The sequence below is a fragment of the Musca domestica genome, unplaced genomic scaffold (assembly GCF_030504385.1).
Source record: "Musca domestica strain aabys unplaced genomic scaffold, Musca_domestica.polishedcontigs.V.1.1 28, whole genome shotgun sequence".
NCBI classification, from domain to species: domain Eukaryota; kingdom Metazoa; phylum Arthropoda; class Insecta; order Diptera; family Muscidae; genus Musca; species Musca domestica.
In genome coordinates this window covers 2,352,881-2,375,372 of record NW_026712293.1, presented here as the reverse complement: position 1 = coordinate 2,375,372, position 22,492 = coordinate 2,352,881, and the positions used below count along the sequence as shown (strand labels likewise).

Genomic DNA, 22,492 nt, shown 5'->3' with positions numbered 1-22,492 from the left:
AAAAAATAATTAAATTTTTCCTATTTTTTAATCTTCTTTCATTAGGAGGTTTACCCCCATTTTTAGGATTTTTACCAAAAATATTTGTAGTTCAATCTTTAACTATAAATAATCAATTATTTTTATTAACTTTTATAGTAATAATAACATTAATTACTTTATATTTTTATATTCGATTATGTTATAGTGCTTTTATATTAAACTATTATGAAATAGTTGAATAACATTTTCATATTATAAGTCTTCAAATATAAAGCTTTTACTAACTTTTTCTTATATTTTAACTTTTGGGTTATTTTTAACTTCTTCCTTATATTTCTTTTTTTAAGGCTTTAAGTTAAATAAACTAATAGCCTTCAAAGCTATCAATATAAGTACAATTTTTTAAGCTTAGTAAATTTATTACTCCTTTAGAATTGCAGTCCAATGTCATTATTGACTATAAAGCTAATTGATTAAAGAGAAAAATTCTCATAAATAAATTTACAATATATTGCCTAAACTTCAGCCATTTAATCGCATCAATGGTTATTTTCTACTTATCATAAAGATATTGGTACTTTATATTTTATCTCCGGAGCATGATCTGGTATAGTAGGAACATCATTAAGAATTTTGATTCGAGTACTGAAATATTTTAATTTTTTAAAGATAGAAACCAACCTGGCTTACACCGGTTTGAACTCAGATCATGTAAAAATTTAAAAGTCGAACAGATCTAACATTTTAGCGGCTACACCAAAATATATCACTTAATCCAACATCGAGGTTGCAATCTTTTTTATCGATATGAACCCTCCAAAAAAAATACGATGTTATCCCTAAAGTAACTTAAATTTTTAATTTAAAAATTTCACTTAATAAATTATATTTTATTTTAAATTAAACAATTTAACTTTTACTGAAAAAATTTATTTGCATTATTCGTGTAACCGCGGCTGCTGGCACAAATTTAGCCAATACTCTTTAATATTACAATTTCTAGATTTCTCTTATTAATAATACTAATTACTGCGAATATAAATTAATTTATTTATTATTAAAATAAATAAAAATTCATACAAAATTTACATATAAATTAAAACTAATAATAAATTTTTAAGCTAAAAAAAACTTTAAACTTAATTTATTAAAATTTTTAAAATTATTTATAATTTAAAAATTTAAATTAAAACATAAAAAAACTAGAATTATTAATAACTAATATTATTAAATAATATAAAATTGGTAATTACTCACGCAAATTTTAATTCAATTAATTAATCATATTCATAATATAATTAAATAATAAATTTATATAAATTTATTTATTATAAATATTTAAATAAATATACCCCTATATAATTTTATAAATATTTATAATAATATAAATTAAATGTTATTTTAACATAAAAAACTAATTATATCCCCCTAATATAATTACATTTTAATAATTTAAAAAAAAACTAAAAACATTTTTTAATTTAAATATTTAATAAATAATTAAATATAGTATAACAAACAATTTCTAAATTTAAAATTTAATTATACTTTTTAAAATAAATCAAAATTAAATTTTTAGATTTAATTTTTTTTTAAACCTCGAAATTTTTTTTTTTTTAAATTTTAAAAATTATAAATATGTTTTAATGTTATTATTTTTATAATTGATTTATTATGTTTTAATAATATAGAATTTTTACAATAATAGGTCTCTATTTTCATATTGAGCGTTACAAATCTGAAATTTAGTCTATATACAATATTTGTTACACATCTGTATATATAAATATTTAATTGATTAATAGATAGATATTAATCTAGGTATCTATCTATATATTAGTAAATATTTAATTAATTAATAGATAAATATAAATCCAAAGCAAAAAAATGTACAACCATTCAATTAAGCATAATAGTACGATTAATTGATTATTCAGGTATTTATCTATTAATTGCTATCTAATGTCTAATATATAGTAAACATTATATAAATAATTGATATACTAATAAGTAATTACATTAAATATATAATATTATTAAATTTATATAATAATATATCCTTATTATTATAATATAAGATGTATTAATATGTAATTATATATATATATATATATATATATATATATATATATATATATATATATATATATATATATGTATATATATATATATATATATATATATATATATATATATAATATATATATATATATATATATATATATATATATATATATATATCTATATATATATATATATATATATATATATATTAATTATTTTTTATAATTGATTTATTATGTTTTAATAATATAGAATTTATACAATAATAGGCATCTATTTTTATATTGTGCGTTACAAAATCTGAAATTTAGTCTATATGCTATATTTGTTATACATCTACAGATATATATAAATATTTAAAAAAAAAATAAAAAAAGTTTTAATATTATAATTTAATAAATAATTAAATAAAGTTTTTTTTTTTACCACTTGTGGGGCAAAAGGATGTGTGTAAACGATCACGTCTTACGATTCAAATCCTTTACCACTTGTGGGGCAAAAGGATGTGTGTAAACGATCACGTCGGGGTCACCAAAAAATGTTATGATAGTAGGATCTAGTGCGATTCAATCCAAACACATAAATTTGAACTGACACTTAGTATCCAAATTAATTTCCTTCCAAGCACATGAACTTGAAGGAAGCCGCCTAGATAGTAATTAAAACTCTTAGTTTAGTCACTACAAAAGACGACTGAATTTTCTTTATTTCTGGCTGTCTTTATATACATAATTTCTTAACATAATTAATTAAAAAATGCTATTGATAAATGCTGATATAAATTAATTGTAATGTAGGTCGGTTACTAGTAGACATTAAATGCTATGTAAGCAAAATAAATAAATGTGTTAAAGAAACTTAAAAACATTGCAAAAGTGAATGAACCAATGGCCAATGAACTAAAATAAAGAAAATTAACTGTAACAATAAAATAGTCCAAATATGTGATATAATAATGCTGTATAAGCAGTTTTAAAACTTATAAATATGTAGGTGTGTTTGATTTTGTATTTATTGTTTGTTTTTGGTAATTAAATCTAAAGTATGTTTATAGAACAATAAAAAAAATATTTATGTATGTTTTAACAGGGCTGATATTAAAATTTAAAAAACTTGTAGTTAATTAAATCATTAATTTATGAATAATTGATCCGTTATTAACGATTAAATATTTAAGTTACTTTAGGGATAACATCGTATTTTTTTGGAGAGTTCATATCGATAAAAAAGATTGCAACCTCGATGTTGGATTAAGTGATATATTTTGGTGTAGCCGCTAAAATGTTAAGTCTGTTCGACTTTTAAATTTTTACATGATCTGAGTTCAAACCGGTGTAAGCCAGGTTGGTTTCTATCTTTAAAAAATTAAAATATTTCAGTACTCGAATCAAAATTCTTAATGATGTTCCTACTATACCAGATCATGCTCCGGAGATAAAATATAAAGTACCAATATCTTTATGATAAGTAGAAAATAACATAGGCAATATATTGTAAATTTATTTATGAGAATTTTTCTCTTTAATCAATTAGCTTTATAGTCAATAATGACATTGGACTGCAATTCTAAAGGAGTAATAAATTTACTAAGCTTAAAAAATTGTACTTATATTGATAGCTTTGAAGGCTATTAGTTTATTTAACTTAAAGCCTTAAAAAAGAAATATAAGGAAGAAGTTAAAAATAACCCAAAAGTTAAAATATAAGAAAAGTTAGTAAAAGCTTTATATTTGAAGACTTATAATATGAAAATGTTATTCAACTATTTTCATAATAGTTTAATATAAAAGCACTATAACATAATCGAATATAAAAATATAAAGTAATTAATGTTATTATTACTATAAAAGTTAATAAAAATAATTGATTATTTATAGTTAAAGATTGAACTACAAATATTTTTGGTAAAATCCTAAAAATGGGGGTAAACCTCCTAATGAAAGAAGATTAAAAAATAGGAAAATTTAATTATTTTTTCATGAAAAAATAAAGAAAATAATTGATTAATATAAGAAATTTTAAATATATTAAATATTAACCCTGAAAATGTTAAAAATGTATAAAATAAAAATATACTAATCAAATATTACTATTATATATTGCTGCTAATATTCATCCTAAATGATTAATTGAAGAATAAGCTATTAAACCTCCTAATGCACCAATTAAACTTGATAAAATAATTCTGATAATAATTAATGGCTTAAAAATTACATAAGAAATAAATATTAACGGAGCAATTTTTCGTAAAGTTATTAGAATTAATGCATTAATTCATAATAATCCTTCTATTACATTAGGAAATCAAAAATGGAAAGGAGCAGAACCTCTTTTTAATAGTAAGGAAGAAAGAATAATTATTTCTATTAAATTTGCATTATTTTTACCAGTATTAAGTAAAAATAAAATTACTGCAAATAAAAATACAGAAGAAGCTAGTGCTTGAGTCAAAAAGTACTTTAAAGATGCTTCTGTAGATATTAATTTATTATCTCTTATTAGGGAGATACAAGCTAACAAATTTATTTCTAAACCTATTCAGGCTCCTATTCAACAGTTTGCTGAAATTGCAATTAAAGATCCTATCATTAAAATAGTTAAAAATATAATTTTTGATGAATTATTAAAAACTAAAAAGAAAAGGATTAGAACCTTTATAAATGGGGTATGAGCCCAGTAGCTTAATTAGCTTATTTTTTTGTAAATATATATTTTGGTGTACGATGCACAAAAGTTTTTGATACTTTTAGAAATTGTTTAATTCTATTAAATATAATGAATGTAATATTAATTACATAATTTACCCTCTCAAGGTAACCCTTTTATCAGGCAATTCATTCAATGTAATGAGGCTCTTTTTTTCTAGATTGATACATATTTTTTGAGAAAAAATAATATTTTTTTATTAATTATTGAAATAGTAATTTTGAGATTTTAAGTATTAATATACATATACATGGATAATTTTTTTTAAAAAAAATTTATATATATATATATATATATATATATATATATATATATATATATATATATATATATTTCTCTATAAAAAATTACATATTAATACATCTTATGTTATAATAATCTTATATTATAATAAAAAGGAAATATAATTATACAAATTTAATAATATTACATATTTTATTTATGTAATTACTTATTAATATATAAATTATTTATATAATGTATACTATTTTTTTTTTGCTTTGGATTTATATTTATCTATTAATTAATTAAATATTTTTTAATATATAGATAGATACCTACATTAATATCTATCTATTAATCAATTAAATATTTACATCTATATATAGATGTATTACAAATATAGTATATAGACTAAATTTCAGATTTTGTAACTCTCAATTTATAAATAAAGACCTATTATTGTATAAATTCTATATTATTAAAACATAATAAATCAATTACAAAAAATAATTAAAAAAAACATATTTATAATTTTTAAAATTAAAAAAAATCGAGATTTTTTAAAAAAAAAATTTTAATCTAAAAATTTAATTTTGATTTATTTTAAAAAGTATAATTAAATTTTAAATTTCTAAATTATTTGTTACACTTTATTTAATTATTTATTAAATTATAATATTAAAACTTTTTTTATTTTTTTTTTAAATATTTATATATATCTGTAGATGTATAACAAATATAGCATATAGACTAAATTTCAGATTTTGTAACGCACAATATAAAAATAGATAGATATATATATATATATATATATATATATATATATATATATATATATATATATATATATATATATATATTAATTATTTTTTATAATTGATTTATTATGTTTTAATAATATAGAATTTATACAATAATAGGTATCTATTTTTATATTGTGCGTTACAAAATCTGAAATTTAGTCTATATGCTATATTTGTTATACATCTACAGATATATATAAATATTTAAAAAAAAAATAAAAAAGTTTTAATATTATAATTTAATAAATAATTAAATAAAGTGTAACAAATAATTTAGAAATTTAAAATTTAATTATACTTTTTAAAATAAATCAAAATTAAATTTTTAGATTAAAATTTTTTTTTTTTAAAAAATCTCGATTTTTTTTAATTTTAAAAATTATAAATATGTTTTTTTTAATTATTTTTTGTAATTGATTTATTATGTTTTAATAATATAGAATTTATACAATAATAGGTCTTTATTTATAAATTGAGAGTTACAAAATCTGAAATTTAGTCTATATACTATATTTGTAATACATCTATATAGATGTAAATATTTAATTGATTAATAGATAGATATTAATGTAGGTATCTATCTATATATTAAAAAATATTTAATTAATTAATAGATAAATATAAATCCAAAGCAAAAAAAAAATAGTATACATTATATAAATAATTTATATATTAATAAGTAATTACATAAATAAAATATGTAATATTATTAAATTTGTATAATTATATTTCCTTTTTATTATAATATAAGATTATTATAACATAAGATGTATTAATATGTAATTTTTTATAGAGAAATATATATATATATATATATATATATATATATATATATATATATATATATATATATATATAAATTAATTTTTTTTTTTTAAAAAAATATCCATGTATATGTATATTAATACTTAAAATCTCAAAATTACTATTTCAATAATTAATAAAAAAATATAATTTTTTCTCAAAAAATATGTATCAATCTAGAAAAAAAAGAGCCTCATTACATTGAATGAATTGCCTGATAAAAGGGTTACCTTGAGAGGGTAAATTATGTAATTAATATTACATTCATTATATTTAATAGAATTAAACAATTTCTAAAAGTATCAAAAACTTTTGTGCATCGTACACCAAAATATATATTTACAAAAAAATAAGCTAATTAAGCTACTGGGCTCATACCCCATTTATAAAGGTTCTAATCCTTTTCTTTTTAGTTTTTAATAATTCATCAAAAATTATATTTTTAACTATTTTAATGATAGGATCTTTAATTGCAATTTCAGCAAACTGTTGAATAGGAGCCTGAATAGGTTTAGAAATAAATTTGTTAGCTTGTATCTCCCTAATAAGAGATAATAAATTAATATCTACAGAAGCATCTTTAAAGTACTTTTTGACTCAAGCACTAGCTTCTTCTGTATTTTTATTTGCAGTAATTTTATTTTTACTTAATACTGGTAAAAATAATGAAAATTTAATAGAAATAATTATTCTTTCTTCCTTACTATTAAAAAGAGGTTCTGCTCCTTTCCATTTTTGATTTCCTAATGTAATAGAAGGATTATTATGAATTAATGCATTAATTCTAATAACTTTACGAAAAATTGCTCCGTTAATATTTATTTCTTATGTAATTTTTAAGCCATTAATTATTATCAGAATTATTTTATCAAGTTTAATTGGTGCATTAGGAGGTTTAATAGCTTATTCTTCAATTAATCATTTAGGATGAATATTAGCAGCAATATATAATAGTAATATTTGATTAGTATATTTTTTATTTTATACATTTTTAACATTTTCAGGGTTAATATTTAATATATTTAAAATTTCTTATATTAATCAATTATTTTCTTTATTTTTTCATGAAAAAATAATTAAATTTTTCCTATTTTTTAATCTTCTTTCATTAGGAGGTTTACCCCCATTTTTAGGATTTTTACCAAAAATATTTGTAGTTCAATCTTTAACTATAAATAATCAATTATTTTTATTAACTTTTATAGTAATAATAACATTAATTACTTTATATTTTTATATTCGATTATGTTATAGTGCTTTTATATTAAACTATTATGAAAATAGTTGAATAACATTTTCATATTATAAGTCTTCAAATATAAAGCTTTTACTAACTTTTTCTTATATTTTAACTTTTGGGTTATTTTTAACTTCTTCCTTATATTTCTTTTTTTAAGGCTTTAAGTTAAATAAACTAATAGCCTTCAAAGCTATCAATATAAGTACAATTTTTTAAGCTTAGTAAATTTATTACTCCTTTAGAATTGCAGTCCAATGTCATTATTGACTATAAAGCTAATTGATTAAAGAGAAAAATTCTCATAAATAAATTTACAATATATTGCCTATGTTATTTTCTACTTATCATAAAGATATTGGTACTTTATATTTTATCTCCGGAGCATGATCTGGTATAGTAGGAACATCATTAAGAATTTTGATTCGAGTACTGAAATATTTTAATTTTTTAAAGATAGAAACCAACCTGGCTTACACCGGTTTGAACTCAGATCATGTAAAAATTTAAAAGTCGAACAGACTTAACATTTTAGCGGCTACACCAAAATATATCACTTAATCCAACATCGAGGTTGCAATCTTTTTTATCGATATGAACTCTCCAAAAAAATACGATGTTATCCCTAAAGTAACTTAAATATTTAATCGTTAATAACGGATCAATTATTCATAAATTAATGATTTAATTAACTACAAGTTTTTTAAATTTTAATATCAGCCCTGTTAAAACATACATAAATATTTTTTTTATTGTTCTATAAACATACTTTAGATTTAATTACCAAAAACAAACAATAAATACAAAATCAAACACACCTACATATTTATAAGTTTTAAAACTGCTTATACAGCATTATTATATCACATATTTGGACTATTTTATTGTTACAGTTAATTTTCTTTATTTTAGTTCATTGGCCATTGGTTCATTCACTTTTGCAATGTTTTTAAGTTTCTTTAACACATTTATTTATTTTGCTTACATAGCATTTAATGTCTACTAGTAACCGACCTACATTACAATTAATTTATATCAGCATTTATCAATAGCATTTTTTAATTAATTATGTTAAGAAATTATGTATATAAAGACAGCCAGAAATAAAGAAAATTCAGTCGTCTTTTGTAGTGACTAAACTAAGAGTTTTAATTACTATCTAGGCGGCTTCCTTCAAGTTCATGTGCTTGGAAGGAAATTAATTTGGATACTAAGTGTCAGTTCAAATTTATGTGTTTGGATTGAATCGCACTAGATCCTACTATCATAACATTTTTTGGTGACCCCGACGTGATCGTTTACACACATCCTTTTGCCCCACAAGTGGTAAAGGATTTGAATCGTAAGACGTGATCGTTTACACACATCCTTTTGCCCCACAAGTGGTAAAGGATTTGAATCGTAAGACGTGATCCTGACGATAACTAAACCGAAACATTTTTTGGTGACGTTATCCACAAGGTGTGAGGACGTAACGCACGCGTACCAATTTCAAAAACCCCCTTTTGGAGCTCTGGAGGAAAACCAGGAGGAAATTGCCGGTAACTAATCATCATACAACAACTGCTGCTACTCGCTGATAAATCAACAAACAATAATGGCAAACGTTCAAGAGCTTATTTCTCAGCAAGAAGAAAGAGGCAGCAATTTCGAAAAATTCGTCTCTACTATAAAGAAGGCACCTCTTGAAAGGAGAACGGAAGAGTTCTACAAGAGCAAACTTGATGAACTAAGGCTGTTATGGCAGAATTTTGAGAAGGCAGAAAACAGAATTCGCGATGATCCATCATTGTCAGAGGATGATCCGTATATTGCTCGGAATCTATATAGAACGATTGGAGAGAAGTTCAGCTCAACAATGGAATATATAGACGCGGAAATAAAGAAACTGAGGTCAGCCAAAAGTAAGCCAGTTCCCACCTTGAGAGAGAAATCGACTGAAGTTGTCGCAGGAGACAAAATACCTTCCCGTGTTGATGGGCTTGTCAGAATGATAAATGCTCGAATGAGTGCCCTTAGTCGTCACTTGCAAGGCTTGGGCACAATCGAAGCGGAACAGCCGAAGCAGTTTTATAGCATCAAAGAAGATACTATAAAAAAGCTATGGAATCAAATAACGGAGCTCTACGATGAAATATTGCAGCAGATTGAAGATCCATCGAAAATTGGATTAAGTCAAGAAAACTACGATATGCTGGAAGATTCGGTACAAGACAACTTAATAAAACTTGCAGTCTTGAAAGACAAATGCAGCGAAACCGTGACCATTGCACCTCAATTAGGGAGTGACATTATAGCACACAGTTTACTCCCACTACCAAAGGTAACAATTCCTCAATTCAATGGGGATTGTTTGAAGTGGCGTCAGTTCTTTTTCTTGGAGATGGTAGACAAACAGTCTCTTCCAAGTGTTCAAAAAATGTGGTATCTCAAAACCAATTTGTCTGGCGAGGCTGGCAAACTAATCAGTCATCTATCCTTGACAGAGGATAATTACAAAACGGCATGGATGTTGCTGCAAGAACGTTATAACAATAAGCGGGTTCTTGTTTCCACTCTAGTAGAACGGATTTTGAGTCAACCAAATGGAACTTCATCAACGGCCTCCATCAAGGCTCTGCATGACACTACAAAGGAATGCATGCTAGCCCTCAACAATCTTCAAATCGACACAACGTCTTGGGATGCTCTATTGATTCAATTGATCACAAAGAAATTGGATCACGCTCTGTACATACGATTCATGTAATCACTGGCGAATCCGAAGGAAGTTCCTACTATGAAAGAGCTGTTTTCATTTTTGGAACTTCAATTCGAATCAATGGAATCGATTGGAAAAGCGGCATCTACGCACAAGGGTTCAGCCAAAACTGTTTCGTCCGTAACATCAGTGGAGGATCACAGGAGTTGTAAACTATGCAAGAACGACTCCCATCCAATTTATCATTGTAAGAAGTTCTTGGCAATGACAGAAGGTGAGCGATTGAAATGGATACAGCAACATAAATTGTGTGTAAATTGTTTCAAATCGGACCATGCAGCAAAAACTTGTTTTTCTGGCAACTGCAAAATATGTAGTAATAAGCACAATACATTGCTACATTTGCCAAAAAAAATCTCAACCGTCGCCGAAGGCCTCAAATCAATCACCACCAACAAAAATCGATATAGCACCAGTTAACGTTACTGCAGTTTCTTCGGCATCAGCAGAAGATCAGAAAAATGTAATTCTAGCAACGGCTAGAGTCATCATCAAAGCGACTAACGGTATGTCAGGCGAATTTAGAGCGGTGTTAGACTCGGGTTCGCAAGTGAACATTGTGACGGAAAGACTCATACAAAAATTGTCACTTAGAACAGCAGATGCCTCTTTATCTATTTCCGGAGTCGGAAGGATTCAGAAGAAGGCTTATCATCGGGTAAACATACAAATGTTATCAAGCAATTCTGAATTTTCCACAAATTTGGAAGCATTTGTTTTGCCAACAATTATACCTCCGCAACCAAATCATGATTTGGATATACAAAACTGGCAAATTCCCAGGAATATTAGATTAGCAGACCCTAATTTTAACGTTCAAGGAAAAATTGACATTTTACTCGGAGCTGAGTTTTACTTCAGTTTAATGCAACCAGGCACAATAAAACTAAATGGTCATCAACCCATACTCCAAAATACTGCGCTTGGCTGGATTGTAGGTGGTTTAGTTCAACAATCGTCAACGGACGACACATCAGCAGCGCTAACATGCGCAATTTTTAGTGAAACATCACTGGAACAAGCTATCGAAAAATTATGGAAACTTGAGGAAGTGGAATCAACTGAAAAGGTCATGTCTCCATTAGAAACCCTTTGCGAATCTCACTTCAATCAACATGTTAAGACGGATCAGAATGGTCGTTTCATCGTCAGCTTTCCGTTTCAAGAATCTCCAACAGCATTGGGGAAATCACATGCAATGGCTTATAACCGATTTATGAGCCTTGAACGCCGACTTCTACAGAAGGAAGATATCCGAAGTCAGTACATTAAATTTATGCGAGAATATGAACAATTAGGACACATGCAAAAGATTGACGTGTGTACCGTATCAAATCCTAAATATTTTATTCCGCATCATTGTGTTCTCAAGCCCGATAGTACAACAACAAAACTTAGGGTTGTATTTGACGCATCAGCGAAAACTTCATCAGGTCAATCGTTAAATGATCTAATGTATACAGGACCAATCGTACAAAGTGAATTGTTTTCTATTTTGCTGAGGTTTCGATTGCCAAAATTCGTCTTCACAACCGATATTGAAAAGATGTACAGGCAGATTTTAATGCATCCCGATGATCAAAGGTATCAGCTAATTATCTGGAGAGAGGATCCATCCCATCCAGTCAGTTATTACAAACTTAATACGGTCACATATGGGACACGTTCAGCACCGTATCTGGCTACAAAATGCTTACAAAAGATTGCAAACGAGAACATGGAGCGTTATCCATTAGGCTCACAAATGCTGAAAGATAATTTTTATATGGATGACGGTCTCGGCGGTGCAGATAGCCTAAGTACAGCTATTGAAATACAAAAGGAGTTAATAACAATCTTGAAACAACACGGCTTCATTCTAAGGAAATGGTCATCCAATACACCAAGATTGCTGAAGGACATACCACATAGCGATCGAGAAGTGAACCTGGATCTCAACGAATCACAAACAATAAAGACGTTGGGATTATATTGGATGCCGCAAGCAGATCAATTTTGTGTAAAAACGAACATTGATCATAATGAAATCATATCAAAACGAGTAGTTACGTCTGAACTAGCAAAATTATTTGATCCGATTGGCCTACTTGCACCGATTGTGGTGAAGGCAAAAATATTTATTCAGCAGCTGTGGCAACATACATTAGATTGGGACGAAGCATTACCCGAAAAACTTTGTGCCACTTGGAAAACATTTCGAAGGGAATTATGAGAGTCTCAACAACTTTAAGATACCGCGACATGTATTCTGTGGGGAGATCCCGACGAAAACCCAGTTGCATGTGTTTGCCGATGCATCGGAAAGAGCTTTTGGCGCGGCTATTTATATTCGTTTTATTGGAAAAGATGGACGAGTCGTTGTACGTCTGATCTGTGCTAAATCCAGGGTAGCTCCTTTGAAAAAACAAACTCTACCACGATTAGAGCTATGTGCCGCAGTGGTAGCAGCTCAACTGGCTACCAGGGTGAAAAATGACCTAAGGCTTCAGAATAATCCGATGTTTTTATGGACTGATTCTGAAATAGTACTCGCCTGGATAAAATCAAGGTCCAACGTATATAAGACTTTTGTGGCTAATAGGGTATCCACCATACAAAACTTAACATTGCCAGAACAATTGAAACACGTTAAGTCAAAAGAAAATCCTGCCGACATTTTATCCCGAGGACTCTCGCCTGCTGATCTTTCTAAATGCCGATTATGGTTTCATGGTCCAGTTTTTCTTCATGGAAAGGAAGAACTATGGCCGACCAAATTCTCTCCGCAAGAGGATATAACAAATAGCATGGAGTTAAAGACTGCAGCTACGACGTCAATAGTAGCTTCTGACATGCATCTAATACATATGATCGAGCACAAAAATTCATTCAGGAAGTTACAAAGAATTTTGGCATACGTGCTTAGATTCACCAGCAATGCACGTATGCAAAAGGCACACCGGCCTCAACATATAGCAGTGTCTTCCAAAGAATTAGACGACTCCCTTCGTCGAATAATTCAAGCCGTACAATCATCCGAATTTGCAGCTGATATCAAGGCGTTGAAGGCTGAAAAGCAGATTAATAAGCATAGCTCGCTATGCAGTTTATCACCGTTTTTGGATGATGAAGGCATTCTTCGCGTTGGAGGAAGGTTGGAACATGCTATGCTACAAATGGATGCGAAACACCAAATGATATTGCCTTATAATGATCCTTTGGTGAAATTGCTATTTAAGACAGTTCATGAAGAAAATAAACATTGTGGAGCTCAAGCCCTGTTAAACGCAATAAGACAGCGATTCTGGCCAATAAAAGGCAAGATAACAGCAAGGTCTACTGTTCAAAGATGCATAAAATGTAATAGAGCGCGACCACAACTGTATCAACAAATAATGGGAAATTTGCCAGCAACAAGGGTAGTTCCTGCTCGACCATTTATCAACTCTGGAGTCGACTACTGTGGGCCATTTTGGATCCATTACAAGGTCAGGGGCAAGCGACCAACAAAGGCTTATGTCGCTGTATTCTGCTGCTTTGCAACAAAGGCTGTTCATTTGGAGCTCGTATCGGACCTATCAAACGAATCATTCATTGGCGCTCTTAAACGATTTATAGCTCGCAGAGGTCACTGCCAAAATATATATTGCGATAACGCTACAAACTTTGTTGGAGCCAAAAATAGTTTAGAGGAATTATCTGAAACCTTATATTCGGACAAGGCGCAAGAGCTACTTTTATCAGCTGCTAGTTCCAAGGGCATACAGTTCCATTTCATTCCACCAAGAGCTCCGCATTTCGGAGGCTTATGGGAAGCTGCAGTAAAGTCCGCAAAACGTCTCTTGGTCCGTAGTGTTTCAACGGAAACACTTACTCATGAAGAATTAGAGACAATAATAGTAGAAATCGAAGCTATTTTAAATTCGCGTCCGCTCACACCTCTTTCAAACGATCCAGATTGCCTTGATGCATTGACGCCGGGACATTTTCTAATCGGCGAAGCTCTAACTTCGCAGGTAGATAGTAGGGCAGAAACTTCGAAAACATCCAGGATAACACACTGGAAGTTAATTTCGCATATTAAGCACCAATTCTGGAAAAGGTGGTCGGAAGAGTACCTACAAGAACTCCAGCAACGTAACAAATGGAGTCAAAAGATGCCCAATCTTAGAAAAGGAGATATGGTCATTATAAAGGAAGGCAATCTACCTCCAATGAAGTGGCCATTAGGGAGAGTTCTTAACGTATTTTTCGGTGATGACGGAGCTGTAAGAGTTGCTGAAATAAAAACCCCAACCGGGGTATTCAAGCGGGCCATCCATCGACTAGCACCACTGTTTCCAGAAGATCATGATAATGCTATAATTGACAAAGATACAACTCAAGAAAGCACAATTTCCCACAAGAAAAAATCGGTAACAGATGAACATGGAAGAGATGTCATTCCGGCAAAAAGAGTGAGAATTGCAAACAGTCCTATAATACTATCAGTATTATTAACATTGTTCCTAATACCTATGGTCCTGTGCAACAATTTGAAAGTTACACAATTTCACAATGATCCAGGATTGTATTTTGAAGGGTTAGGAACAATGAAATTGAATACAGCAGAATGGAAGATGTTAGTATATTATGACTTAAAGCCCTTTGTTTCGGAAATAGAGTCATTGGCATCCGGCTTACAAACGTTGCAGCAAATGTGCCATGTAATGCATCAGCATGAGATGTGCAACATTTTTGTAAACAACCTGAAGCAGACGAAAAATGAATTACTACAAGACAAAGAATTATTCATCAACAAACGTGTAAAAAGATCTCCATTCAACATAATTGGGAATATTGCGCACTCACTTTTTGGCGTTCTCGATACGGACTATGCGGAAGAAATGTCAAAGACTATCAACCAGGCAAAAGGCGAACAGGACCACATAATCAGTCTATTGAAAAATCAGACTTCAATAATTGATTCAACTATTAATGTTATAAAAAGAGATGAGATTAACACTCATCAAAAAATACGGGAGATTTTGAAAATGATTGACAAACACAATAACGATATAGCTGAAGAATCCGCCCAATTCAACAATTCTCAACTGTTTGGACTTCTATCAACGCATTTGATGTTATCCGCAATAAAGCTACAGAGAACACAGGCCGAAATCATTAATGTACTTACGGATACTCATCATGGAAAAATAAGTCCCCTGTTATTGGCTCCTCAACAATTGAAAGAAGAAATTAGTGTCATTAAGGCTAATCTTCCAATTTCACATGCGTTGCCAACATCAGGTGACAATTTGATTCAACTTTATAAGCTTATGAGTGTCAAAGGGGCAGTTACAAAATATGAAATCATTTTTGAAGTGAAGATACCCTTAGTTAACCAACAGTTTTTTGAGTTGTTCAAAATAGTTGCAGTTCCAACAATACAAAATGACACCTTAATCGCCATTCAACCAGAAACGGAATACATATCTACCGATGCACATAGAGAAGAATATATTCTTGTCAAATCAGAGGATATTTCAAGCTGCCTCAAACCAAACGATGATGAATATATTTGCAGAAATCAGCAGTCAAAGCTCAAGAAAAATGCACTTGTTAACCCTTGCGAGATCAATATCTTCAATAACCAATCAACTAGCAATTGCCCTCTTCACAAAATTACTGGAACAGCAGTTTGGAGTCAATTACATCATCAAAATAAATGGATCTTTGCTACTACAGCCGATATTGAATCTTCAATGGTATGCGGATCTGAAACCAACCTCATCATCATTAAAAATTCCGGAATAATGGAAATTGGTCCTACCTGCGTAATAAAAAACAAATTTGTTACGATACATGGACATTTTGCAGCTTCCAGTAGTTTACATACATCCTATGTAAGATTGAAAGGCATTCAATATATAAGTCGACAAGAGGAAATTGAAAAGGTTTCAACAAATACCAATACCACCTCTTACAAGATTCATCAAGAAGAATTGGATAATATACAAAAACAGTTGCATGAATCAACCCTAAAACACCTACCACAATTAATTCACTCATCAAATCAACATCATCAAGCAGTTAGCTACGCATCTTTAGCTTGCTGCATTCTTATTTTACTTGGCCTGCTGAGTTGGAGGATCCACACAAAATTTAAGAAGCCATCTCAATTCATACCTACACCAGCTATAAGATCTCATCAATCAACAATCGATGTTACAATGGAGTCATTTCCACATGCATCCAACCCAGGCGCAATCATTGAACAATGTCAACGCGGCGGAGAATGTTAAAACATACATAAATATTTTTTTTATTGTTCTATAAACATACTTTAGATTTAATTACCAAAAACAAACAATAAATACAAAATCAAACACACCTACATATTTATAAGTTTTAAAACTGCTTATACAGCATTATTATATCACATATTTGGACTATTTTATTGTTACAGTTAATTTTCTTTATTTTAGTTCATTGGCCATTGGTTCATTCACTTTTGCAATGTTTTTAAGTTTCTTTAACACATTTATTTATTTTGCTTACATAGCATTTAATGTCTACTAGTAACCGACCTACATTACAATTAATTTATATCAGCATTTATCAATAGCATTTTTTAATTAATTATGTTAAGAAATTATGTATATAAAGACAGCCAGAAATAAAGAAAATTCAGTCGTCTTTTGTAGTGACTAAACTAAGAGTTTTAATTACTATCTAGGCGGCTTCCTTCAAGTTCATGTGCTTGGAAGGAAATTAATTTGGATACTAAGTGTCAGTTCAAATTTATGTGTTTGGATTGAAATTCACTAGATCCTACTATCATAACAAGCCCAATAAAATATTATCAATAAAGGAATTTATTGTAACCCATTTCTACTTAAATATAAGCCACACCTTGGTCTGATATACTTTCTTTTATAAAATTTTGAAAATTAATGTTCTTATAAAATATTCTAATAACGACGGTATGTAAACTAAACCAATTTAAGTAAGGTCCATCGTGGATTATCGATTACAGAGCAGGTTCCTCTGAATAGACTAAAATACCGCCAAATTTTTTAACTTTCAAGAACATAACTACTACTACCTAAGTAATTCCTTTTACATTTTAAATAATAGGGTATCTAATCCTAGTTTATTATTAAAATTTTTAAGCTTCAATTAATTATAAAAAAAAAATTTTATTTTAAAAATTTCACTTAATAAATTATATTTTATTTTAAATTAAACAATTTAACTTTTACTGAAAAAATTTATTTGCATTATTCGTGTAACCGCGGCTGCTGGCACAAATTTAGCCAATACTCTTTAATATTACAATTTCTAGATTTCTCTTATTAATAATACTAATTACTGCGAATATAAATTAATTTATTTATTATTAAAATAAATAAAAATTCATACAAAAATTTACATATAAATTAAACTAATAATAAATTTTTAAGCTAAAAAAACTTTAAACTTAATTTATTAAAATTTTTAAAATTATTTATAATTTAAAAATTTAAATTAAAACATAAAAACTAGAATTATTAATAACTAATATTATTAAATAATATAAAATTGGTAATTACTCACGCAAATTTTAATTCAATTAATTAATCATATTCATAATATAATTAAATAATAAATTTATATAAATTTATTTATTATAAATATTTAAATAAATATACCCCTATATAATTTTATAAAATATTTATAATAATATAAATTAAATGTTATTTTTAACATAAAAAACTAATTATATCCCCTAATATAATTACATTTTAATAATTTAAAAAGAACTAAAGACATTTTTTAATTTAAATATTTAATAAATAATTAAATATAGTATAACAAACAATTTATAAATTTAAAATTTAATTATACTTTTTAAAATAAATCAAAATTAAATTTTTAGATTTAATTTTTTTTTTAAACCTCGAAATTTTTTTTTTTAATTTTAAAAATTATAAATATGTTTTAATGTTATTATTTTTTATAATTGATTTATTATGTTTTAATAATATAGAATTTTTACAATAATAGGTCTCTATTTTCATATTGAGCGTTACAAATCTGAAATTTAGTCTATATACAATATTTGTTACACATCTGTATATATAAATATTTAATTGATTAATAGATAGATATTAATCTAGGTATCTACCTATATATTAATAAATATTTAATTAATTAATAGATAAATATAAATCCAAAGCAAAAAAAATGTACAACCATTCAATTAAGCATAATAGTACGATTAATTGAATATTCAGGTATTTATCTATTAATTGCTATCTAATGTCTAATATATAGTAAACATTATATAAATAATTGATATATTAATAAGTAATTACATTAATAAAATATATAGTATTATTAAATTTATATAATTATATATCCTTATTATTATAATATAAGATGTATTAATATGTAATTTTATATATATATATATATATATATATATATATATATATATATATATATATATATATTAATACATCTTATATTATAATAATGAGTATATGTAATTATATAAATTTAATAATATTATATATTTTATTAATGTAATTACTTATTAATATATAAATTATTTATAATATATATATATATATATATATATATGTGTGTGTGTGTGTGCATAAATTAATTATCTAAAAAAATGTTTATTAATTTTCTAAAAAAAAAATAAAAAATTATACATGTATATTAATACTTAAAATCTCAAAATTACTATTTTTAATAATTAATAAAAAAAAAATATAAATTTTTCTCAAAAATTATGTATAAATATAGAAAAAACAAATAAACAAGCAGTAAGTTCGGCCCTCCACCATTTGGAACGAATTAGAAAATTTTCAAAAAAATAAAATCCAATAAAAATTCTTTTAAAATCTTTAAAATATCTAATATAGGAAGGTGCCGATATATGGGGGGATATACGATATTGTGGACCTTTAAAGACAAATCTATGTCTGCGTGTAAAGTACTCACAAGGAAATCCGTGTGTGGATTTTCAGACAATACGATTGGAAAATGTGACTAAAATCATCAAAATACCGAATATCGCGGGGTACCGTTATATGGGAGCTATACGTTATCGTTAACCTATATAGAGAATTCTCTGTCGGTGGGTAAAGTGCTCACAAAGAACCCCTTGTGACCATTCCGTTGAAAAATATGGCTAAAAACATCAAAATACCGAATATCGGTGGTACCGTTATATGAGGGCTATACAATATAGTGGATCTATATAGATAATTCTCTGCCGAGGTATAAAGTACCCACAACGAACTCCTTGTGTGGATTTTCAGACAATTCCGTTGAAAAATGTGGGTAAAATCATTAAAATACCGAATATCGGGGCGTACCGTTACATGGGGACTACACGATATCGTGGACCGATATAGCCCATCTTCGAACTTGACCTGCCTGCAGACAAAAGAGAGATCTGTGCAAAATTTGAGAGAAGAATGTTAAAACATACATAAATATTTTTTTTATTGTTCTATAAACATACTTTAAACAATAAATACAAAATCAAACACACCTACATATTTATAAGTTTTAAAACTGCTTATACAGCATTATTATATCACATATTTGGACTATTTTATTGTTACAGTTAATTTTCTTTATTTTAGTTCATTGGCCATTGGTTCATTCACTTTTGCAATGTTTTTAAGTTTCTTTAACACATTTATTTATTTTGCTTACATAGCATTTAATGTCTATTAGTAACCGACCTACATTACAATTAATTTATATCAGCATTTATCAATAGCATTTTTTAATTAATTATGTTAAGAAATTATGTATATAAAGACAGCCAGAAATAAAGAAAATTCAGTCGTCTTTTGTAGTGACTAAACTAAGAGTTTTAATTACTATCTAGGCGGCTTCCTTCAAGTTCATGTGCTTGGAAGGAAATTAATTTGGATACTAAGTGTCAGTTCAAATTTATGTGTTTGGATTGAATCGCACTAGATCCTACTATCATAACAAGCCCAATAAAATATTATCAATAAAGGAATTTATTGTAACCCATTTCTACTTAAATATAAGCCACACCTTGGTCTGATATACTTTCTTTTATAAAATTTTGAAAATTAATGTTCTTATAAAATATTCTAATAACGACGGTATGTAAACTAAACCAATTTAAGTAAGGTCCATCGTGGATTATCGATTACAGACCAGGTTCCTCTGAATAGACTAAAATACCGCCAAATTTTTTAACTTTCAAGAACATAACTACTACTACCTAAGTAATTCCTTTTACATTTTAAATAATAGGGTATCTAATCCTAGTTTATTATTAAAATTTTTAAGCTTCAATTAATTATAAAAAAAATTTATTTTAAAAATTTCACTTAATAAATTATATTTTATTTTAAATTAAACAATTTAACTTTTACTGAAAAAATTTATTTGCATTATTCGTGTAACCGCGGCTGCTGGCACAAATTTAGCCAATACTCTTTAATATTACAATTTCTAGATTTCTCTTATTAATAATACTAATTACTGCGAATATAAATTAATTTATTTATTATTAAAATAAATAAAAATTCATACAAAAATTTACATATAAATTAAACTAATAATAAATTTTTAAGCTAAAAAAAACTTTAAACTTAATTTATTAAAATTTTTAAAATTATTTATAATTTAAAAATTTAAATTAAAACATAAAAACTAGAATTATTAATAACTAATATTATTAAATAATATAAAATTGGTAATTACTCACGCAAATTTTAATTCAATTAATTAATCATATTCATAATATAATTAAATAATAAATTTATATAAATTTATTTATTATAAATATTTAAATAAATATACCCCTATATAATTTTATAAAATATTTATAATAATATAAATTAAATGTTATTTTTAACATAAAAAACTAATTATATCCCCTAATATAATTACATTTTAATAATTTAAAAAGAACTAAAGACATTTTTTAATTTAAATATTTAATAAATAATTAAATATAGTATAACAAACAATTTATAAATTTAAAATTTAATTATACTTTTTAAAATAAATCAAAATTAAATTTTTAGATTTAATTTTTTTTAAACCTCGAATTTTTTTTTTTTTAATTTTAAAAATTATAAATATGTTTTAATGTTATTATTTTTTATAATTGATTTATTATGTTTTAATAATATAGAATTTTTACAATAATAGGTCTCTATTTTCATATTGAGCGTTACAAATCTGAAATTTAGTCTATATACAATATTTGTTACACATCTGTATATATAAATATTTAATTGATTAATAGATAGATATTAATCTAGGTATCTACCTATATATTAATAAATATTTAATTAATTAATAGATAAATATAAATCCAAAGCAAAAAAAATGTACAACCATTCAATTAAGCATAATAGTACGATTAATTGAATATTCAGGTATTTATCTATTAATTGCTATCTAATGTCTAATATATAGTAAACATTATATAAATAATTGATATATTAATAAGTAATTACATTAATAAAATATATAATATTATTAAATTTATATAATTATATATCCTTATTATTATAATATAAGATGTATTAATATGTAATTTTATATATATATATATATGTATATATATGTATATATATATATATATATATATATATATATATATATATATATATATATATATATATATATATATTAATACATCTTATATTATAATAATGAGTATATGTAATTATATAAATTTAATAATATTATATATTTTATTAATGTAATTACTTATTAATATATAAATTATTTATAATATATATATATATATATATATATATATATATATATATATATATATATATATATATATATATATATATATATATATATATATGTGTGTGTGTGTGTGTGTGTGTGTGTGTGCATAAATTAATTATCTAAAAAATGTTTATTAATATTCTAAAAAAAAAA

General features: G+C 26.1%; 1 protein-coding gene and 2 pseudogenes across 1 annotated transcript; 2 read left to right on the top strand and 1 right to left on the bottom strand.

Moving 5' to 3' along the window:
- Positions 1-3,730: 3,730 nt before the first annotated feature.
- LOC131803285 (NADH-ubiquinone oxidoreductase chain 2-like) lies at positions 3,731-4,647 on the bottom strand (annotated as a pseudogene).
- A 2,376-nt stretch (positions 4,648-7,023) lies between these two features.
- LOC131803286 (NADH-ubiquinone oxidoreductase chain 2-like) lies at positions 7,024-7,977 on the top strand (annotated as a pseudogene).
- Positions 7,978-11,249: 3,272 nt separating this feature from the next.
- Positions 11,250-12,791, top strand: LOC131803233 (uncharacterized). The gene has a single exon (XM_059124331.1). It carries the CDS (start codon positions 11,250-11,252, stop codon positions 12,789-12,791), a length of 1,542 nt encoding a protein of 513 aa, XP_058980314.1.
- The last annotated feature ends 9,701 nt before the right edge of the window (positions 12,792-22,492 follow it).

Excerpts from the sequence above, each read along its gene's own strand:
- LOC131803233 (XM_059124331.1), top strand. The coding sequence starts at position 11,250 with ATGTTATCAAGCAATTCTGAATTTTCCACAAATTTGGAAGCATTTGTT.